This window comes from Pyrus communis, chromosome 13 (genome assembly GCF_963583255.1).
Source record: "Pyrus communis chromosome 13, drPyrComm1.1, whole genome shotgun sequence".
Lineage (NCBI taxonomy): Eukaryota > Viridiplantae > Streptophyta > Magnoliopsida > Rosales > Rosaceae > Pyrus > Pyrus communis.
In genome coordinates, this window is record NC_084815.1 from 20678163 (window position 1) to 20692694 (window position 14532).

Sequence of the window (14532 nt, forward strand, 5' to 3'; positions counted from 1 at the left end):
TGTCGTCGTCGCTCCGTCAATGGTGAGCATGTTGTCCTCTCCACCCCAGTCCAAGGTTTTGGGCTACGAAGGCGATGGAGGACAAGCAGGTTTTGCTCCTGAGGGACAGCTAAATTTCACTTATTTGTTTTCCACACTCTAAAGTTTACTCATTTTTCTTCTTGAGAGATTATATTCACACAATCCAAATTACTTGCCTCACACTCTTTTATTTTTTAAATATTTTTTAGATATTCTACGCACCACTGACACTTGATAAAAAAATATTAAAAAGTTAAAGAGTATGAGAGAAGTAATTTGGAATGTATTAATATAATCTATATCCTTCTTTCCCTTTTGTAGACCAGAAAATCACTCAAATCATAAGCTTCTTCCAAACTTGGCAACCAAGATTCAAATTAGTCAAATAAGGAAACCTTTAGTCAATTGAATCACATTCGCTTCATCCAAGAACCCACATTTATCCAACTCTTTCCTTCTATTTTTTGGACTAAATTTTGTGCTGAAAAACAAGAACAATCAAGTGTGAAGGAAAACTTTGAAGATTGGGAAGTGTAGAGCTGCAAAATCACTTGGGTTTTGAGAGTCTTTGGATTTGTTTTGTTAAAAGTTATAGTTATTAAGGGTATATTGGTGCTTTCATATCAACTTTTGGTTATCATTATTATAAATTTTAAAAGTTGGCTATAATTGTATATGGAGTTCAAATTTTGGTTATTTTTCCAAGTTTTTGAGGGGTATAGTTAAATTAAGATTTGATAGGACTTGATAGTATTTTATAGACTTTAAAATTCAGGAGTAGTTAATTAGATTTTAAAAGATAATTTTAAAAGATTTTGAAATCATAGTGTAGTCAAATTAGAATTTTAAAGGATTTTAAAAAATACATCGAAATCTATGGGTAGTCGATTAAAATTTTAAAAAGTCCACAAAAGTCTAGGCGTAGTGCAAAAATCAAGGATTTGCTAAGATTTTAATGGGTGAAGGATTTTGATGGATTTGAGAGTAAAGTATAAATAACAAATGTCATAAACAATCCAACCTTCACCCTAGGATTTCATTTCTAGAACAAAGGATTCTATCTGTAGAAGAGGAATAGTCTTCCTCATTTTTTGCCCTGACTGAGAACCCGGTGAGCAGCTCACCATCTATACATAACAGGTTTCCAAATCCTCATTTCTCTAACTTGCTTTCACCACCCATCATCCCTCCCCGTGAGTCACTTTCTGCCATATTGGATGAACAATCCCACCCACGCACTGCCAAAATGGGTTTGGTTTTCGTGCTTTGCCTTTATTGGATGAACAATCCCATGTCGTTGCAAGTAAGGTTGCGATTAAAGCTTTTGAGTGTTTGTTGTTGCTCGAATCCAATACAAATCATGGACGGCATTGAATAAAGATGGACAAGTGAGTCACTCTTTGATTACTATGTATGCAAGGTGTGGTGAATGAGTTTTTGCACGGAAAGTGTTTGATGAAATTATTGAGAGGGATTTGGTTTAGTGTAATTCCATGATTTCTGGGTATTGCGCAATATGAGGTGTGTTGGAGATGCGGTGGGGGTTGTTATGGGAAATGAGAGGTGATGGATTTGAGCCTAATGAAACAACTTTGGCGACGGTTCTTGAGCGTGCGGGGACATGGAGATTTGAGTTTGGGTACGTGGCTGGAGTGTTTTGTAGTTGAGGAGAAATTGGAGATGAATTTATATGTAGGCTTTGTGTTGATTGGCATGATAAAAGTCCTAAGAAATCCATGGAAAAAATTCATACAAATCCATAGAAATCTATAAGTGAAATCTATATAAATCTGTCAAAATCCATATAAGATTGTATAATCTATTAAAATGCTCTACAATCTGTCACTTAAAAAAGTTTATTAAAATATTCTGAAATCCAAGTTGACTATACCCCTCTTGACACACCCCGACCCAGAAAGTCCACTTGGACTCTGAATCGAGCTGTGTTGGCCGACACTTGGAAGGTATCGAAGCCATAAAATGTGATAGTGTATAAAAAGTGAATAAATTTGAATCTAAAAGTGTCTAAGTACCAGAGTGCGCTACGAGTGGGAGTGAATTCATTTCACACGCGATATCAGAGCATAAGGTACATTAGTGTGGGTAAGAATCATACCCTTAAAAGTAGCCATCAATACTAAGATTAGCTATATATCCTCGTCGATACGAACTCAGCAGTTAAAACCTGAAGGGGTACAAAACAGAAAGTGTGAGTAAGCAGTAAAACCAAGCTTCCCAAAACTATTACCTTTCTAACAGTAATAACCCCTCACTGTAATTCCCTTATCGTTTTCTATAGGACAGTACAACATATATACATATATCCAAATCATACTCAGAAATGACCAAAACCACGGTTTGCCATCAACTCCACCATACATTAATATGTAGGCCAAATGAACTTAATCAATACAAAGTGATATATCAGTCAGAGTGATCTAAAATGACATGTACAACTTATCCATATCTCATCAATCATGGCTAGCATATAAGTCGGAGTCACCTATAGTGACCTGTACGACTTATCCATATCTCATCAATCCTGGCTAGCATATAAGTCGGAGTCACCTATAGTGACCTATACGACTTATCCATATCTCATCAATCCTGGCTAGCATATAAGTCAGAGTCACCTATAGTGACCTGTACGACTTATCCATATCTCATCAATCATGGCTAGCCAATAGCTCAATAAGTATACCTGCACACGAGTCAGAACCACCTAAAATGGTCTGTACGACAGGACTGGGTGTAAATAAATACGCTCAAATGCTACGATCACGTGAAGATTGTGCGAATAATCGCGGGTCACCTACGAGTCGGAACCACCTAAAGTGGTCTGTACGACAGGATTGTGCACCTACCTTGGATCCAAGGTGAGCGTAAGGTGCGGGAGGTGAACATCACGTGAAGGATTGTGCCCTGGCCACGGGCGGGAGCACTAACACCGGGGTGCAGGTTTATGAGCTCTCAATGCATCTCAATATAACATGTGCAACTCATGGCAACCAGTACGACAATATCGAAGTTGCCTAACACATAACTGTAGTCATGCTATAACGCAATCGATTCAACTAATACCATAAACTCACCTGAACTTACCTGGGTGTCCTGAGTTCACCTTTGCACTTGAAAGCATTCCCAATAATTATATGCAAGTAATATACATATGGATATACCATAATGCAATCTAATACTCAACCATGTTGTAGCATTTTCAATTATAAACAATACGGTGTGAAGTGTACAATCAATAACACCCTATTCTAGAACTATTTATTTTCAGGGATAATTATCCATGACAACCCAATTAACACTAATTTAACTAACTAATTCACAAAACTAAAACTTGCCTTTACCAATTTCCTTTGCATTACTCAATTTCCCAAGCAAGGCTTTTGTCTCAAATATTTTATGGCTGCATCTAACGTCTCGTTAGACTGCCTACGTACCCTAAACAGGGATCAAGCCATTCGTAGTTCATATAGGTACTTCAAGCATTCACAATAATTATATGAAGGTAATATACCTAATCAATTTAAAAGTGTCGATAGAACTCTCAATAATATGTACGATAAAAAGGAAAAGATCCACTCACCTAGAGTCCATGCTATGATTCTCTAGCGCACGCATCGAGGTGTCCTGAATGATCGGTCCCTGTGACCAATTATCAAATCACATCTCAGAACTCTTATCCGTAGAATACGTAATTCACATAAAACACAACCTCAACGACATTCTAAAATAGTTTGAGACCCATTGACCACAAGTCAACAGTCGATCAAAGATCGACGGTAGGGTTTACAACCTTGTATAACTTGACCCGGAAGATCCACAAATCAGATTTCCAATCCGCAACTCCCAACGATCCACAATATGTTTCTAGAATAACATATTAAAATTTCATTACGATCCAACGGTCAGATATCCGCCAATTGCCTAAAACAAGTGGCCGTGAACATTTATTTTACTAACTTACAAATCCAATTCAGGAAGATTCGTAAGTCGGATTCCTGATCCATAAATTCCTATGATCTTTAAATATTACGTATTATAATGTATCCAATTTTGGTGATGATCCAACGGTCGGATCATCGATTCACATTTTTATCAAGTAACGTATCGTAACGAATTTAGGTTCCAACGATCAACCTACATCATTCAAATGACAAAACTGAATTCAAGACATTCGACATAGCCTAAAAATAGCATTGGCGGCTCACTGGCCACGCGTCGCCGCACGCGCCACCGCGGGTGGCGATCGGCCGCCCCGACTCGCCGAAAAATCCAACTATTTCCAAAAATTCTCAAACTTCACAGAAATGAATATCTCAGTGAGTGGAGCAACTTTCATACCTGCCACGAAGTCCAAAAGTGGACGGAAGATGGTCAATTTTTCCCACAAAGCCGGCCGATGCCTAAAACTTCCCGACGTCGATTCGTCGTCTACGGTGGTCCAACGGGGTCAAGGTTGGTTGGGTTTTGCTCCTGGGATGATGGGCTACAAAGCCCAAGTGGTGGCATTAGCCATCACTTTGCCGATTTGCCGGAAAATCGAAAAGGGTGGCCGGAGCACTATTGATTTTCATCAACTTTCGTGGCCTCAAACCGCCACATACCATGGTTAATCAAGGTGGTTCTTGGGTGGGTTTTGTAGAGGGGAATGAGAGCTTCAAGATGGTGGTGGTGGCATCGAAAAACTCCACCTGAGTTGGCCGGAATCGGCCTTGGAAAATGGGAACTCGTGGTGGGTGCGGTGGACGGGAAGCCACTTCCTTTTCCCTTTTTTTTTTTTTTTTTTTTTTTTTCGGCTTCACCCCACAAAGTGGGGATTTAATTTAAATAAACACTAAACCTTGAATAACCAATTTTGAACGTCCGTAACTATATCGTTATAATCCGGACTCGCAAACGGCTTTCGCCTATACGTTCGTACCAATGAGTACTACGAGGATATGCTAAAAGAATAAGTCTCACATCTCTCAAGTCGATGGTCAACGGAAGTCAAAGTCCTTGCCTCTAGGGCAATTTTGTAAATTCACGCTTTTAAAATAAAATAAAAACGTAAAATTTGGAACGGGTTGTCACACCTCTAAATCAAGGGAAGGAAAAAGTAAAAAAGGGTAATTGAAGTGTGTTGTGGTCTATTTTATTGAGGGGAGAAAGTGAGAGATGGTGCGTCAAAGAAAAATAAGAGAGTTGAGAAATTTATGTGATGTGCATTTCTCATTATCGTGCCTTTATTTATAGTATTACAAAATATAATCTACTACTGATTTACAGAATCATACTTGCGCTAGAATTTGTGTCACAACATAGTCCTTATTGTGTGTGTGTGTGTGTGTGTTTTTTTTTTTTTTTTTTTTTTTGTGTTCAAAGATATTATTAAATACGGATTGAAACGTTTACATTTGTGGCCAATATTTTAGACAATCATCCCAAGAACGAGAAATTTTTAGTTATGACGGAAACATAAGTGGTACATCACTTGTTTTAATAGGAGTGGTGGAAAATTTTATTTTTTTAAGTTATTAACTTTTTAGCACACATATCCCACTATTTATATAATGACACGTGGTGTACCACACCGTGTACCGATCACACTGAAAAATCTCTCCCAAGATCATCATACCCAATCTATAGTGCCTCTATTCCTCATTATAAATGAAGCCGCTAAGTGAGCCGCTCCATTGCATTTTCGAGAAGCAAAAGAAAACTCAATCAACTCCAATTGTTAGCTAATTGTTGAATGTCAAAGGTGAACCGGACTAGACCAAACCAATAAATGTTAAAATTTTGATTTTCACTTGGACTTGCATTTTGGTATATGAGGTTGTCTTCGATTTAGAATACAAACGTTAAAAATCATATTTGACTCCAAATGTGGCGATGCAAGTGATTAAAACTCCAATACCGAGTCAATTTTGAATTTAACTTTTTAATCTTATGTATTAGAGAGAGATTAAGTCCAATTTAGAGTTAAATATAATTGTGCAATGCACTTTTACCTAAAGTCAGATTCAAAGTCAAATATGATTTCACATCATATATGAGATTGTCACTGAAGAATGATACCATAGATTGTCGTCGACCACTTCTGCACTTCAATCAGAGATCAGCGACAACAGATCTGAGGGTTGAAATTGTCATCAATCATCCTCATGCTCTATAACAAGGTAAGAATGGGAAAGGAGAAAGTGAAGAGTAGGAAACGAGAGAATTAATGGGGTGTTTTCAATGTTAACCCTTTTGTTTTTCACGCTAGGATTTCACTCTTCTGTCGCTCATCTATCTCAATTTTTTCACAAATGACATAGTTGGTGTTATTTTAGATGCGGAAGAGTGAAAGAAGGAAACGCCATTTAATTAAGAAAAACGATTGGAGAACTTGTAATTCAGGGGTTAAAATATTATTTGTTGCCACCATATCCAAAAGTGGATGTTTCAAACTTTCTAGGTTGTCCAGATGAATGCTACTTTCATTTGGCGTAACTTTCTCTCGCTAAGCCATAACGCGTTCGTAGAAGAGGTGTTCATTTCTCCCACAAAAGTGGCTAGCCAGAAATCTGTTAAAGCAATTCTCTCACAAAAGTGGTTTGAACCATCTTTCGTAGAAATCCGTCAAAACTGCAAGTTACTAATAAGTGAGGTTTTTTATTGGTTGTCTTTTGGGGTTTCAAGGGTTTTATTTCTTTATTGTTGGCCTTTTGGGATTTCAAGGGCTTTATTGCTTATCTTTTTAATTTTCTTGAGCAAGCTTTATAGTCTATTCCTAGGCTTGAGCAACCTTTTCATTCAATAAAATTCAAAAACAAGAGTTTCTATCACAACTTTTGGTATTTCAAAGTTCTAGCCAAGGATGATCATTCGTGATTCGTGATCCCTATATCCGTAACATTATTCGCTATGTCATTTTCTCCCAAAAATTCTTTTCAATTCCTCTTGAAATTTTATAGCTCATCCCTAAATCTAATTTGGATTGAGTAAAGCAAAATCCACCCCATCTGATTGACTAATTAAGATAGCCTTTTTAGTCAAAATGGTCTTTGAAATTTACATAACTCCTTACTTTGGTCCTTGATATTTGAAATCAATAGAAGTGGTTCTTGAGTTTGTCCAGCATCAATTATTTTGTTTATTCCTTGAAAAATCTCCATTAAATAAAGATAAAATAACAAAAACATCCTCAATTTTTGTCAAATCATTTTGGCCCATTATTTATTAAATTGAGGGTATTTTTGTCATTTGATTAATTTTTCAAGGAATGACCAAAATTATTGATGATGGACAAATTCAATGACCATTTTTATTGATTTCAAATCTCAAGGATCAAAATGATAAGTTATGCAAATCTCAGTGACCATCTTGGCTAAAAAGCCATTAAGATATTAGGTATCTCGTATATGTAGCGGATTATCGTTCATGTTATGATTGATTATATCTTTTGGGTGCATTGCTTGATTCTATTTTATTTTTTAGTTGATTAAAAAGTTGTAAAATGATAGTTTTGTTACTCGAAGATGTTGATTCTAATTGATGATGAATTTCTATTGAAATTTACCTTTTAGTTTTAGTGTATGATAAAAAAAATTCCTAGTATTTATATGCAAGGGCCGCATTTAATTTCTCGCTCTGAGCCTACAAATTTTCAGAACCGGCCTGATAGTAATACTTTTAACCGCAAGAGTTTCAAAAGATAAACACTTATTCTTAGGACCAACCATGATAGTAATACTCTAATTCACAAGAGTTTCAAAAGATAAACACTAATTCTTAAGACCAACCATGATAGCAAGAGTTTCAAAAGATAAACACTAATTCTTAGGACCGACCATGATAGTAATACTCTAATTCGCAAGAGTTTCAAAAAGATAAACACTAATTCTTAGGACCAACCATGATAGTAATACTCTAATTCGCAAGAGTTTCAAAAGATAAACACTTATCAATTACTCGGTGTAGTTACCTAAACCAAACCCTTCTAAAATGTCGATTTTCCTACAATACCTAAGATTATCAATAGCTATGTAAATTGGCCATGATCAATATATTAAGCACATTGAACAACTAATATTTTATTCAACTTTCATTAGTTGATTTAAAACACGTTTGGATAAAGTTTATGATTTGATCACAATTCGCGAGGTGAAGAACCAAAAGCCCCAATGGTCCAGAGAATCGCGAGCGTCGTTGGAGAACAAAATCGACGGTCCATATTTTCCCCCGCAAATGCAATGATCCGAGAGAAAGCCTCTGGGAAAAGCTCTTTCACTCTGTTGCAAGCCAGCTCTGTGGTACTTCTGTTTCAAAATGTCACGGACGAGAAAGTCCAACAGAAATAAAAAACCCACCACCGTCGAAATCGTCCTCGACTCCTCCGACACGGACACCGTCACCGACTCCGACTCCGACTCCGACTCCTCCGACCTACACTCTCCAATCTCAGGTATGTTCTCCTTCGCCTTCCAGACCAACTCATCTCTCTCTTTTACTCTTCTTCTGTCGCTGCCACTTTTCTTGCTTTCCTGCGTTTACCTACTGAACGTACAGATAGTTATTGTTCAAAGTTTCCAACTTTATATAATTTTTCTTCAGATTTTTAGGCAACAGGTGAAGTTTTCGTTTTTAATTCAAGAGAAAAATGGTGGGATGAGATGAAATTTTTTAAATAAAACGTAAAAAATGGAAATTAGATGAAAAATTCAATCTTTTTGAGATTTTTCGGATGCCAGTGTGCCCGCATAGAGCATTTTGGGTTAGAATATGAACTCCTGGAACCTTTCCCTTGCAAGCCGGTTTCTGCAAGGGTTTATGGTTTGGTGATGGAATTTAGATTAAAATCTGAACCGTTTCGGTTGAAGGATTTTTTTTAATTTTTTTTATTTTTATGATTTGTTTTGTTATTGTTCTGGTTGTAAGTTCAATGCTGGTGAATGGTTGATGGGTTTTAGTGTTTGTACTCCAACAGAGCTTTTCAGACACAATGTGTCGAAACATCGCTCGTGCTGGAGGCATGTTTTTTCGTCTTCGATTGTTCAAAAGAAGAGAATAACTCTAGGGGATATTAAAGAGGTAAAGAAGAGTTCCATGTGCCTTTTGGAATGCCCTCCCCGCTTCACTCGCCGCGAGAGGTCAAAGAGATTTGGGAAAAAAGAAGAGGTGAAAGAGCTGATGAGGCCTCACAAGGTTGCTGAGCGTGCAGTTTCACGAAAAAGGGAAAAGCTAGACTCTGGAGCTTTCATGCGTTACTTTGAGTAAGTCTTTCAAATTATCGTTCGTAAGTACCCTTTAATTTATCGAATCGGATTTAAAAATTTGTTTGGAATGTGTAGGAACTTGTGGAACAGCTTTTCAGAAGACAAGAGGACCTCTTTCGCTTACCTTGACTGTTTATGGTTTAGCTTGTACTTGCAACAAAACATTCACAAAGAACTTAAACGAGACATTAAGACCAAGGTGCTGAAGTGGATTAAGAATAAGTGCATCTTCTCAAAGAAATATGTCATTGTTCCTATCGTTTGCTGGTAGCTTTCTTCCATTACCCTGAGCTAAATTCGTTCCATTCTCTGAATGCGTGGAGTTCCAACATTTTCTTTTCTGAAACGTTTCCTTTTCAGGAGCCACTGGAACCTCCTGATTCTATGCCATTTTGGTGAGAGTCTGCAGTCGGAAACCCAAAGACCATGTATGCTGTTGCTTGATTCTCTTCAAGGTGCTGATCCGGGGCGGTATGAAAAATATATAAGAAAGTATGGTTTTCTTTGGCAAGTTGTGTATCGCATTTGGTTTTTTTTTTACGCTACAGTTCCCTTATTAGGTGTTTGATGTGGGTTTTTCATCGTTTTCAGATTTGTACTGGACATTTTTATGGAAGAGGGAAGACCTGAGAAGAAAGATCTTATCTACCGAATTCCTTTGTTGATGCCTGAGGTGATCTTAACAGTCTCTTTGTTAATTTCAATGTTCACATTAAAAAACCTCTTCCTAAAAAAGAAAAAAATTTCAGGTGCCACAACAGAGAGATGATGTCGAGTGTGGTAACTTTGTTCTATACTACATTAACTTGTTCATGGAAGGTGCTCCCGAGAATTTCAGCACTGAGGGCTACCCCTACTTTGTAAGTTTTACCTTTTGTCATATGTTTTTACTTATGATGCAGAATTAAAAACAGTATCGATTATGGACTCTACCTTTCATTTGGTAATTGCAGATGAAGAAGGATTGGTTTTCCCCCAAGGGCTTGGATTATTTCTGCCAGAAACTGTACTCTTCTGCAACGTGATGTTCGTATGCTAACAGTGAAAGAGAGGTCCATAGGTTCTGGTTGACTTAATGCAATTGTTTCTGTAAAGTGATTAAGATATAATCAGGTGATTTAGGTGGATTAAAAGTTAGTCTTAGGATGACAAAGTAACGGCGGAAAAGTGTGTACTGAGAAACCTTTTGGTTAATGAGAAAGCGAAGCCCTTATGTTATGGATGTCGGCTCCTTCTCGACTGGCCTGTAATTTTCTTAGAGAGATGATTTCGCTAAACGCAATTTAGAGCTATTAATCAAAGTGTTAAGATTACCATCAAGTGTTGTGACATGATCAGCTTTTGTGATTAAGCAGGGATTGCTTCGTTCTACTTATTGCAAATTACAATGTAGTCTCGATGATATCAACAAGATGTGGTTTCATCTTCCTCTTTTCTTTCGGGATGTGGTATGTTGTGATGGTTCTTATCAAGAGGTTCAGGCAAAAAGAGAGTTTTCTCCGTTAAAAGTCAATCCAAGAAGAGTTTTCTCCTCCTTAAAATAAGCATTTGACTTGGTCGTGTGAATCATCCATCCCTTGTGTTCCCGAGACTCCTTGGCTCATCTTGCGTCAGATGCAGCCATAACGCGACTGAAATTTAGAGCTGTAATCAAAATGTTAAGATTACTATTTAGTTGAGCTTCTGTGATTAAGTAACTGAATGTAACAACCTAAAGCTTAACCACTAAGCTAGGACTTTGCTTTAATTATCTTGAATGAGTAAGAAGAAAATCCTCTTCTCACCAGAAATGGAAAAATTCTTGGATACGGTCTCACCCATAATTCTTTGAAGTAGAAACGATTTATATTGATGAAAAACTTCAATCACAAACGAGTCTTGGAACATGACACATCTCGTATAACCTCAAGTAGCTCCTCAAACCAAACTATAAAGGTATCTACTGAAAGACCACACTTAGCTAAGCGGTGAGCGACACTGTTACAAAGCCTAGGGATATGATTAAAAGTTATTTCCTCTACCTGAACAGCAAGTTGGTCTCACTCATAATTTAAATGTAGAGCGTGTGTAGATCCTTAATAATTGAAATGAATAAAAATTATAAAGTTTGGGGATTAGTAATTCCTTACATTAATCCAACAACAACAAAAATCCGCTTCCATTAAAACATTTTTCCCAAACATATAAATTTCAAATCTGTTGGTTTTAATGAATAAAATTTAGTTTTGGGGAATTAAATGAATAGAGTTGAAATTCACAGTTCTGAACAGATTTTGTTCGCTAGCGTCATGCTTCCCTCGTGACATTAATTCCTGATCAGAACATGCAGAAAAGGCAAAAAAGAGTCGACTGTGTTATTTATTCTCTTTCTTCTTGTAGTCTTGTTTAGATTGAAGGTCAATCTTCTGCTACTCTCCTTTCAGTTGCAGGTTAGACTTCCAACCTATCTTTCGTTTATGATTATGTTCTGATATGAAGGTTGTGATACGTTTGTTAAAGGATCTTTAATTACTTCGGATGAATTTTATGACTGAGATTGATTGTGGTTTCTTGAAGGTTTCTTTGTGAAATCGTCTTGGTGTTTTTGTAGGTCTCGTTCAGTTTTTTAGGATTTGATTGAAATAGATAACTCGCTAAATTCAAGATGAAACCGTTCCCTCTAGCTTGCTTTTCTCCTAAATACCTCACCTTCGTCTTCTCACTTTACATTTTTAAATATGCAATCCTACTTTGTCACTTCTTTTTCTCCAGTAGCTCGCTCTCTTAAGCTTCCTTTCATCTCCATATGAGCGGATTACGATTTCATGAACTCGCAAACCTCATTTTATACTCCGTAAATGTGGATTCGAAAGCAGCTGCTAGATTTTGCTACATTTTGTGGTAATTGCTGCTGCTGCTGCGTGTGTATATATATACAGTGAAAATAATCCCTCTGATTATATTATATATACACATTGGTTTCAACACAATTTTCTTTTCACTGTATCTTAGGGATTGAAAAAGGAGACCTTTTTTGCTCTTAATAGTTATCTTTGCATGTCGAACAAGAACTAAAAAAGCTAAGCTTTGTGTGCTCTTAATATTTTCTCATTGTGATTTGGTTTTACTCCATTGGTTTGTTAGTGTATTTGGTTCTACTCCATTGTTTTGCTAGTTGACATTGGTAACATGTTGTAACAAGCTTAAGAAGACACACATGATCTTCAACCAATCAAATTTGCAGTTGTCCGGTTTTAAATGATGGAGATTAATTTGGATCCCGTAGTTTCAGAATTCCTTTTAATTTGCAATTCCTTTATCCAAACGCAGGGACAACAATGGATCTCTCTTTCTTGTTCCTAAACACTTCCGTAGCTGGACTTTTTGCCATACTTGTGTTTTCCTTCTCTATGATCACAGTTTGGAGGCTTAGAACTGCTGCAGCAAATGCCAAACTTCCCGAACCACCAAAAGTAGCAGGCGGGTGGCCTCTAGTAGGTCACCTCTACCTATTCAGACGGCCCCAGCTTCCACCCCATATAACGTTGGGAGCATTGGCGGACAAGTATGGACCAGTCTTCAGCATCAGAATTGGCATCCACTCCGCCCTTGTGGTAAATACTTGGGAGGCTGCAAAGGAGTGCTTCACCACCAACGACTTGGTTGTTTCTCAACGTCCCAAAACTATAGCCGCTGAAATCTTGAGCTACAACCACGCCATGCTAGGGTTAAGCCCATACGGTGCATACTGGCGTGACTTGCGCAAAATTATAGTCCAAGAGCTACTCTCAAGCCACATGCTTGAGCAATTCAAACATGTTCGAGAATCTGAAGTAGTGATGGCCACAAAAGAGGTATACAATCTATGGACCAAAAGAAACGATTCAAAAGAAAATGGTTCCGGACAACTTTTGGTGGAGATGAAGCAGTGGTTCAACGATTTAACTCTAAAGGTGTTTTTTAGGATGGTTGCTGGAAATAGATATAATAATTTGGGTGACGAGAAAGAGGAAGTTCGGTGTCATAAGGCCGTGAGGGAGCTCTTTCATTTTATTGGATTGTTTGCCTTTGGGGATGCTGTTCCATGGCTTAGGTTTTTGGATATTGGAGGGCACGAAAAAGCTATGAAAAAAACTGCCAAAGAGCTCGATACCATAGTTATGTCCTGGTTGGAGGAGCACAAGCAGAGAAGAGCAAAAGATGGAGACAATAATCAAGATTTCATCGACCTGATGCTTTCAGTCCTCGACAGACAAAATGTTGCACAACATGAATCATTTGATGCTGATACCGTCATGAAAGCTACAGTTTTGGTACATAGTATGAATGTTCTTAATTAACTCGCATGCAGCACCAAACTTCTCTTTAAGCCTTCTGTAATCGGTATCCTTGTTCAATTAATCCTTGTTTTGTATTATAATTGGATATGTATTGATTGAGCAACTTGATTATGACTTTGCAGAATCTGATTGCTGGAGGAAGCGACCCAACCTCCGTGCTCATGGGCTGCGCAATCTCAATGTTGTTGGACAACCGCCATGCTTTGAAGAAAGTCTGTGAAGAACTAGACAACCATGTTGGCAAAGGAAGACTAGTGAATGAAATAGATATCAATAATCTCGTGTACCTGCAAGCCGTTATTAAAGAAGTGATGCGTTTATATGCAACATTCTCGGGCTACAGAGAATTCACCGAGGACTGCATTGTGGCAGGGTACCATGTCTCGAAAGGCACGTGGTTGATAGTGAACGCGTGGAAGATTCATACTGACCCACGGGTTTGGGATGACCCGATGGAGTTCAAGCCGGAAAGATTTCTCACAGGCCATAAGGATGTTGATGTCAAGGGTCGGCATTTTGAGTTAATGCCCTTTGGTAGCGGTCGAAGAGCGTGCCCTGGCATAAATTTGGGCCTTCACTTGACGCTTTTGATCCTGGCTAGTTTTCTGCATGCGTTTGAGATCTCTACTCCAACAAATGCAACCGTTGATATGTGCCAAGGATTTGGAGATTCCAACAAGAAATCTACCCTACTTAAAGTCCTCGTCGAACCTCGCCTGCCTCCAAATCTCTATGAGTAAATAATAAAGATTGGGGAAGCAACTCCAGAAATTTCTCATATATGAATAAACAAAGACTCGGCAATTTCTGTCGAAGTTTCTCCTATATGGATATTTAAACCCCCCAAAGAGGAGCTGTATCCTTTTTCTTATCTCTCTCAGATGGTCTTTGAAAAAAGATGGAAAGTTCTTCATTTTGCATGGATACATCCAGAT

At 37.8% G+C, this 14532-nt stretch overlaps 2 protein-coding genes across 2 annotated transcripts; both read left to right on the forward strand.

Moving 5' to 3' along the window:
• The first annotated feature begins 8131 nt into the window (after positions 1–8131).
• On the forward strand, positions 8132–10607 carry LOC137713835 (probable ubiquitin-like-specific protease 2A). The gene is made up of 7 exons (XM_068453191.1): positions 8132–8467; positions 8990–9275; positions 9354–9545; positions 9639–9770; positions 9870–9951; positions 10028–10138; positions 10232–10607. Exons 1-7 carry the CDS (start codon positions 8332–8334, stop codon positions 10301–10303), a joined length of 1011 nt encoding a protein of 336 aa, XP_068309292.1. The 5' UTR covers positions 8132–8331; the 3' UTR covers positions 10304–10607.
• Positions 10608–12595: 1988 nt separating this feature from the next.
• On the forward strand, positions 12596–14337 carry LOC137712333 (cytochrome P450 CYP82D47-like). Its single transcript, XM_068451431.1, has 2 exons — positions 12596–13570; positions 13720–14337. The coding sequence occupies exons 1-2, from the start codon at positions 12596–12598 to the stop codon at positions 14335–14337; spliced, it is 1593 nt and encodes a 530-aa protein (XP_068307532.1).
• The last annotated feature ends 195 nt before the right edge of the window (positions 14338–14532 follow it).